At 43.9% G+C, this 8,444-nt stretch overlaps 1 protein-coding gene across 1 annotated transcript; it reads right to left on the bottom strand.

Annotated features, from left to right (window-relative positions):
• Positions 1–514: 514 nt before the first annotated feature.
• On the bottom strand, positions 515–7,831 carry LOC124690334. Its single transcript, XM_047223728.1, has 9 exons — positions 7,628–7,831; positions 7,409–7,531; positions 5,381–5,479; positions 4,642–4,650; positions 4,446–4,557; positions 3,717–3,784; positions 1,706–3,406; positions 1,358–1,547; positions 515–1,276 (listed from the first exon to the last, which is right to left on the bottom strand). The coding sequence occupies exons 1-9, from the start codon at positions 7,829–7,831 to the stop codon at positions 624–626; spliced, it is 3,159 nt and encodes a 1,052-aa protein (XP_047079684.1). The 3' UTR covers positions 515–623.
• Positions 7,832–8,444: the final 613 nt, after the last annotated feature.

The following is an 8,444-nucleotide window of genomic DNA, read 5'->3' as shown; positions in this document are numbered from 1 at the left end:
GCTTCTCCTTGCGACACATGGCGAGTAGGGAGATCACTTCCCATGAATTTTCTGGCACCACAGCGCGCCACTTGTCACGTGCGGAGCGAATTGTCTTCCCTTCGCGAAGGTCGACCTTTTTCTAGAGTTTTCCTCAATCCCACCATTGTAGGCAATCCCTATTTGACGCCTCTCCGGCGATGCATTCCCTGGCATCTCCGGTGATCCCCGTCCCGTTACCAGGCCTCGGCCCACCGGCTCGTGGACGCAGTAAGCGCTGAAAAGGAGCACCATTGTCATATTGGTAGTCCGTATTCCTTGTGTTAGTGTTAGTGTGCCTGTCAAAAAGCAAGTGTATGCGTGTGACGGTTTGGTATTCATCTGAGAGGCCATTGAGCCATTTTAGCCATTTGGAATTCTCAATTTCCAAAATGTATTTTGGCAAGATAACCTTGGTTAATTATGGTGAACTGCACAGTTACCAACTTACGATGAGTTGATCAAATAAAATGCCACAAAACTTTTGAACACTACAATCTTCTAATCAACTACAGAGTTATGACACCAGCAGGTGGATCAATATATCCACGTACAACAATTCAAGGAGCAGCTGCCAAGATATTCATCGGCTGCTGCGGGATACCTCATCGTTGACAGGAGCAAGCAGCGAAATCCAGCACAGTTTCTGCCACCAGCGCCTCCAGCACTCCCGCCTCAATCTGTTCTGTAATGTCAACCACCTGCCACAGCATCATTTTCACCCAGCCACTTCCTTCAACCTCCTGCTTCACAACTCTATCCGTCAAGATCCCAGTGTTATCTCTCCTGCTCACCACAAACATCCGTGCCCCGTAGATCCAGTCTTTCAGGATGCTCCAGACTTCTACCCTCAACGCAGCGGATGAGTTGTCCCTCCGTGTTCTAGTGCGTGCTTTGCTCCATGAGAATGAGCTTAGCATGGCGTTCTCGCCGATCTCGACTAGAGCAATATTGACACAGTCAAGAAGAAGCCTTTGGTACGACTTTTGCTTCCGTAACTCCAGAAGTTTGTTACACAGGACTGGGTCAAGAGGGCAATCAGGTAAGTGCCAACCAGTAAACACCATACTTGAACGTGCGACGTCATCTAATCCAGCAGATGACATTATGTTCTGCACTAGGACATGACATTCTGATTCGTCGTCGTCTACATCGGAGGGAGGGTGCCTTGGGAGACCAGGTAATGGCGATTCTGAGGTGTCATCGTCCCATGATAAGGAACAGGCAACAGCCTCAACTGCTGAGGATCTTGATGCAGCTTCTACAAAGGTTAGAAGATGAATCAGTATATAAACCAAACTGAGACATGGAGAACTTCTGACCATAAAACACTACTTACTCGCATTATTGGAATTAGTGCTTCCAAATGATTCAGGTTCGTTACAACTGCTATCATCAGAGGGTGCATCGAGAACTGAGGTAGGGCTGGGCTGATCACGGGTGCTATTTAGGCCTTCATGTAATCCTAGTCTATCCATTTTTCTACGTCGACAGATCAATGATATAGGCACATCAACTGAAGCAGTTCCCTGTCATGAAAAGATGTAAAATGTAAGTCCAAGACTCAACAGAGATAATCTACTAGAAAAATAAATATAAACTGAACAAGGAATTACATGAACTGAGCAACTAGAAAAAAACAATATAAACTGTTGGAGTTGCATGATGATTGAGATAAGATCTCTACCTCTGAAGTGCTGGTAAAGTTTTGTCTACCAGAAACATCAATTTTCTCTTCAGACAGTGCTAGTTTTTCATTACTTTCTAACTTATGACTGGCAGGTGACTGACTGTCACCAAAACAAGCTTCAATCTTCTCATCAAAGCAATTGGATGGATGATGGGTGGATTTCTGCCTTACTTTCTTTCTTTTAGGAAACAAAAAATCAGAAACTCTGTTCATCAAATGTGTTGTTGGTTTGCAGCTCTCAGGATGTGAAACTTGCACTTTTGCCACACTGAATGTATGTGAACTCACTGGCAGAGAATTTGATCTTGGTAACTTCCTAGACCTCAACATAGTTTTATCATCCTTTAAGCAAGTAGTGACACCTTCTTTCTTCACTTCATTAAGGGAGAGCATCTCCCCCAAGGTGCATGTGCTCCTTGGCAGCCGCACTTGCTCTTGACTGGTATCCTCACAAGTTACCATTGCCCATCGCTCGGAAAGCCGTTGCTTGGCTTCTTTAATAATCGATGAATCAGGAAAATGTGAGATCCTGCTAGAAGATGAGCCTGAGTAGGAACTTCCGTATCTTCTGGTGTAATCCCATGAATACTTTGATATAGGACTACCTGCCTCTGAGTCACTGATGCTGCCACCATCTTCTTCAATATCATCAACTTCGGAGTCTCCACTACGATCTATTTCTGAATCACTAAATGAGCTTTCATCACCACCATACCCATTTGAATACGTGGAAGATAAGAAAGACTCATCTCGTTGACCGTGGCCATCTTGCTGATGCCGAATGATATCATGCACTACTCCTGTAGAACCTAGGGTTGCCCCATGAGTATCTAATACTGTCTTGAAGCTTTTCCGGTCAATTAGCCGAAATGAAGTTGCCTTGGGAGTCAGCTTTGCCTTTGTGATACTAGGATTCCCTGGGGTAGGCCTCAAGAGTACTATTCTACTTGGCTGCGAAGGGGTTCCTTCCTCTGAACTAGACCTCTGATGAAACCTTCTCATCTCCAATCCATTTTGCTCAATAGCCTGTTCTGTTGTTGGTTGTCTTGTGACATCACTCTGAACAGCTACCATTGGTTTCAGTACGGTAATGCGTGTATGAGGTGGTGCTGGAGTTGTGTGAAGTCCGCTCATCCGTCTTGCCAAAATGGGTTCTTCACGAAATTCCTGAAATAAATCTTTCTCTGAACTTAGAACGTCAAGGTATTCTTGTAACCCTGCGGAACAAAGGACATTCTCTTTCGTGAGAAGGCATTTTGCTTGCCAAAACTTCTCTGGGACGACATCCATTCTGTCACTCTTGTTCTCAGAGTACCTTCTTTTTTGTGAAGATTGGCCCTGAAAAAGGCTCATTCTTGCTTTCCCTTCACACCCTTCATATACACCATTATATTCAATTGTTTCGCAGGATGGGTCGATAACTTGTGTCATCGGCTGCATGGAATGGTGCTGCCCTTGCTGCTGTGAGGCCTTTTCTATCTGTTCTGGGTGGTTACATGATTGATTTTCCCTAAAATCTCTATTGGCGTGGTGTAAGACTTGTTCTTTGGCAGGAAAATCCTCCACAAGCCCCATTAATCTGGCAATGACACCTGGTGGATTGCTCATTGACTCCATTTCTTTACTCATCTCTTTTGCTAACAGCATTTTTAATGAAGTTGCATTTGATTTTGTGTCTGAAAAGTTGTCATTAGCTGCCTGCAGATAAACCCAATAGCACAGAAGAAAATCATCAACTTGATAAGGTCACATATCTGCAGAAGCATATTGTACTTATATTTGCTTTCTTTGTTTACTTGTACAATGTGCCTTAGAGCATCCCTTGAAATAAATACTGCTTTTCATAACAAAATATGATACACATACTAGAGTGTGAACATGCTAATATCATACTAAGTTTGGATGTATCTACATACTAGATAGTGTCTAGATACATCCAAATTTTGACAAATATAAGACAACTTTCGTGGGTTGGAGGGAGTACTAAGTTATGCTATATGGCACTCACAAGTTTATCCTCCACATGAGCATTATCAGAATCAGAAGTTCTCTTCAATTCTAACTTGATTTTCTGACCTGAAAAACATGAAAGGGGCATGTTCAATAAAGTATTTTCATACTTTTGACTACTTAAAAACCAAGCATAAAAAGAAGGATTAGCCTAAACACGTAATTTATAAGAAAGTAAATGATGATAGTATACTAAATTATTCATCCAGAAGCAATCCTCCAAGTCTTAATCCTAATGGCTCCAACTATATTTTCTACTCAGTACCACTTCACCACCAAATTTCGGAAAGGAAAAAGGTAAAAAATCCCCAATGCCAACTAAATGACATGATTAGAACAACCAATAAGGATCAAACAAAGATGCTCTAAGTGTGATGCCAACAGGATATAATTGCACAAGTAGTATCAACATTTTCAGAGCACTTTCACAGCCTTACTTAAACACAGTTCAACCGTAAGGGGAAAAATGAATGTGCATACCGTCCGTATGAATCTGTCCCATAACTGTCTTTGCACCATAAAGCTCTGTTTTTAGAGTTGTCAAAAAACAAATCTCTGTTCTTACGTCAATTTTTTATGATTTCCTCCTGAAACCCAGATCGAGCAGATTGGCTTGGTGTGTCGAATCCTGTAAAACACATAAAAGATCAAGTTAAGTGAAAATTCATGAGCCAAAAGCAATCTACTTTAGGGAAAATTCAGGAACTAGTGGCTAGCTGGTGCTAACAGATGCATGGATAAGCACAGTGATTTCTTTTTCGGAGAACATCAGGATACATGCTTTGATAATGCTGGAATTTTGCATCAATAATTCCAAAAACATGGACGCATGAAACTAACTAGAGCGTAAGGAATATTGCAGCACTGAATAATCTCTGAAAGACTGTATTCTGTCAGAAGTTATCAGTTAGTTACCAACTTACCAACTCCTCCTGTCAGAGAAATGTGAAAACGAGAAACGAACAAGAGGCAGAGTAATTGCAAAGCCACGCCCACAATTGCACAACCGAAATACTTATAGGCGACAAAGGAATCTCTGCACCCGCGCCGTTCCAAGAGCTTCAGATATTCACAGGTAATCTCCACAGCAAGCCGAATCTTGACAGTGGAACCCAGGAAGCCAGGATGGGTAGAAGAAAAATGGACCGTAATAAAGTACAAGAGCATTAGGATAGAAAACAACGAAGGATGGGGATACCGAGATGTGCTGGTATGTATGTGCCGAAATGGGACCTGCAGCCGAGACAGTTCCTCGAAGCTGCAGATTAGCAGGTTAAAAAAACACGAGAAACCTACCTATGGCTGGTTTGGCGAATCAAACTACTAGAGCCTACTGTTGACAAATGAAGAGCACAGCGGACGCGTACGAGGCTGAACATAATTACAGAACTACGGAAGTTGATATCATAACGAGATAATACACGGCCGCCGGGACGCATCCGGAGAATCGTGCAGGCCTTCAAAGTCTGCTAATAATTTGGGGAAATGCTAACCAGTAAGAGGAGTGATAGAAATGATGAAAACAAAAGCGCCATCCTTATGCCAAACTGATGTTCCTATTTTGCTCACTGCCACTGAATCACTGAATCCTAACTTCAACTGAAATCATGACTTGCATCTCATGTCATGGGACATTTTCCTTGTCCAAGAGACCAAGCCTACCCCAGATATGGCATGCTCAACTGCCCCAGAATCAGAATCCAGATAACAGGTGAATGGGGCAATCATCGCCATTTCCACATTGAGATCACGAACTGGATACTGAGAGAGCGAACCGTACAGATGAATAACTTCAGGGACTGAAACCAAAGCTGGCGCATTTGCATTTCTCACACCACCAAATCCAATACGCTTGTGGCATTTGCCTTTCTCCAATACAGAGTGTCCCCATGGAATCCCAGGGTTGGATAACAAACGATAGCAAAGTAACTCGCGGAGAGAAAGATATGGCCGGAATCTTTGCTCACCTCACGCGACGCGGCGGGCGCCCGGCGGGCGTCTTTAGACGGTGGTCGGCGGCGGCTTATTCCCGAGGCCGGAGATGGAGAGGCGGGGCGGTGGTGGTGGTACGCCGGTACGTGGGAGGGTGGGCGGTGGGGTTTGGGGCTTGGGAGTTTGGGAGGGTCGGCGGTGGAGGTAAAAGGGACAGGGAGGGAGTAGAGAACTACTGCTACAGAGTACTGGAATCCCAGCAAAATCTATCCGGCTTTCTCTTTCTCTTTCTTTTTTTCTTTCTTTTTTCCCGTTCTTTACTCTCTACGCCGTATCGCGTCGTGGACTGTCTAGCGTGCGTGTGTCCCGTGCATAGTGCAATGGGCACTAGTGATGTACTATAAAAAAACGAAAATTATATTATCGATTTTCAAAAAGTTCTAAAATAATACAGGGTGTAGTCAGTGATGATGTATACCAGAAACTAGCAATCTAAGATTTGAAAATAATGTGTATTTTAAGCTATACAAAATGAAAAATTGTGATTTTTAATACAGAGTATTTTTAAGAACTTTCAGACTTTGTTATTTTTATGTAGCTCATAATGGAAAATAATTCGGCGTTGCGATTTTGCATGCTTAGATTGACAACCAAACACACCCAAAGTCCATAATTGTTCTTAATTTTGTAGCTTACAAATAAGATTTTTAATATATCATGTAGATTCAACTAACTACGGAAAAAATGGTTACAACTTATATGTCTTGCGCGCTTAGGTCTCCTTTAATTATAGGATTTTTAAACCATCCGCGTAGGATTGAAATCCTATGAAAAATATTTTGCATAGGATGTTTTGATTTATAGGAAATAATCCACCGCATGAGAGGCACTCATTTTCGTGTACACAATGACGACCAGAGCATCTCCCAATCAACCCTACAATCGCAAATGGGTCGGTATATTCGGCTGGGATGTGCTTCTTAGCACAGAGGCCATGAGCAATACACTTAATTTGTCTTTAAAATGTGATCAATAAGAACTGATGATCAGGTGGGTTGAAAAGGAATGTGTTAAGAGACCCTCTTGGCAGCCCTAGACACTCTTTCACTTTCTCTCTCCTAGCCCCTTGAGAGTCACCATATCCTTCCTGACTACTCTCCCCTTTCTCTCTAGACGGGGGAATGAGGGAGAAAAGGGTTGGCTTCTGCCTCCTCTTGTCTATAGTTGTAAGGGTAAATGTAGATGTAGTGATTTGTCCTCGGTTTGTCTTCATGCCGACTAGTGTGATGCCATGGAAATTTTCTATCATGATGCTTCTTCACGGCGCAGGATGGCTATTGTCCTTGCTCTCAGTTGTTGGGAGTGGAGGCGACAATACCGTCTTCAACAAGTGCTTGTGTGATCAGATCTGGCCGGAGAGGTTGTTGGCCTCCTTCAATGTTGGTAATCGAGGTGGTGGTCAAGGAGGAGAATGGCAATCTTCTTTTCGGTTTGGATCTGGAGAGCTGGTGAGGATAACCTCTTCCGTGAGGGGTGAGGATAGAAATCCATAGCAACGGCACATAAGAAACACATCGAAATAGCACAACACATAACAAGAAGCACATTGAAATAGCTCAACACATAACATAAGTACTCGAATATGGCATATGATGGTACTAGGTAGTTCAGGCCACGAACATAAGTACCAAGTTCATGACACATACACTAACATGAAGTTCAAGACACAGACGATAGCAACAAGTTCAGGACACAGACTGTAACAGATTTAACTCCTCTATCTATCATCACAAGGGCGGGATCATGCTTTGGGAACTTCTTCACGGTCTCATTCATGGAGTAGTCGAAGATGGTAACCTTGTAGGCATCGTTCATGAGCACCTTGAAGGTCAAGAAGTAGCCAATCTTGATTTCGTGATCGATAGCAAAACTCGCCTAGCCTTGATCTAAGGAAATATTTCCTTCCACTTCTCTCACTTTGATCATCCATGAGCAGCATGTGTTGATCTTCAGCACAATGGTCGTGGGGATGTTGCCAATGTACTGCCTGAAGCCTTCAGGAATGGGCAACGGTTCCAGACTAGGTGACATGACGACCTTGGCAAAATGGCTTGGGCCAGCATCGTCATGGAAGTGCCCCACCTGCAAATGGCTTTGACTGGTTTGAGAGCTTACCGCCATTGACGAAGCAAGAGGAGCTCTACGTGAAACAGAGGAATGGCATCGACGTTCGAGTCAATGTAATCCTCCCTACCGACAGCTTTGAGCGCCTAGACCTTCCCCGTCGCACCTGCTTCCTTCGATCTACCGCTGACAGGGGAACCGCCGCCAGCGAGAGGAGAGGGATAAGAGGAGCGGAGAGGGCGGTTGAGATGAGGGAGTGAGAGGTGAGAGTGCCGTGACATGATTTTTGGCGCGCCTTCTCTATGCGTACCGGCTTCTCTTCTCGTTTTCCCACGCATACAATCTTTTTTGCACATTGTGCATGCCCCTTCGAGAACGCCCGAATCGAGCGTGCCTTGCGAGCCAACTTTTTAACGTTTTGAGAAGCATGCGGCGATGCAAGAACGCGTAAACACATGACGCACCAAGCGAACCAAACTTGACCTAGCTTGTGCGAGAAGCACTCCACAAGCAAGCAACCAAACAGGCCCTCTACGATCGCTGCTTCATAAACTCACCTGCATGGACCAAGTTCAAGAAACAACACATGTTGAGTGGAGAGAAATAATCAAATCGCCACGCATGTCACGGGTGTTAATTGCTGGAGATGGTCCACCTGTGAACCCACATA

Source organism: Lolium rigidum, chromosome 2 (assembly GCF_022539505.1).
Source record: "Lolium rigidum isolate FL_2022 chromosome 2, APGP_CSIRO_Lrig_0.1, whole genome shotgun sequence".
NCBI classification, from domain to species: Eukaryota; Viridiplantae; Streptophyta; class Magnoliopsida; order Poales; family Poaceae; genus Lolium; species Lolium rigidum.
This window is presented reverse-complemented; position numbering and strand designations above follow the sequence as displayed.

Excerpts from the sequence above, each read along its gene's own strand:
- LOC124690334 (XM_047223728.1), bottom strand. The coding sequence starts at position 7,831 with ATGGCGGTAAGCTCTCAAACCAGTCAAAGCCATTTGCAGGTGGGGCAC. Across the intron at positions 7,532-7,627 it reads GCTGCTCATGGATGATCAAA|GTGCTCATGAACGATGCCTA; the intron begins GTGAGAGAAGTG and ends TTGACCTTCAAG. Across the intron at positions 1,277-1,357 it reads CACTAATTCCAATAATGCGA|CTGCATCAAGATCCTCAGCA; the intron begins GTAAGTAGTGTT and ends CCTTTGTAGAAG.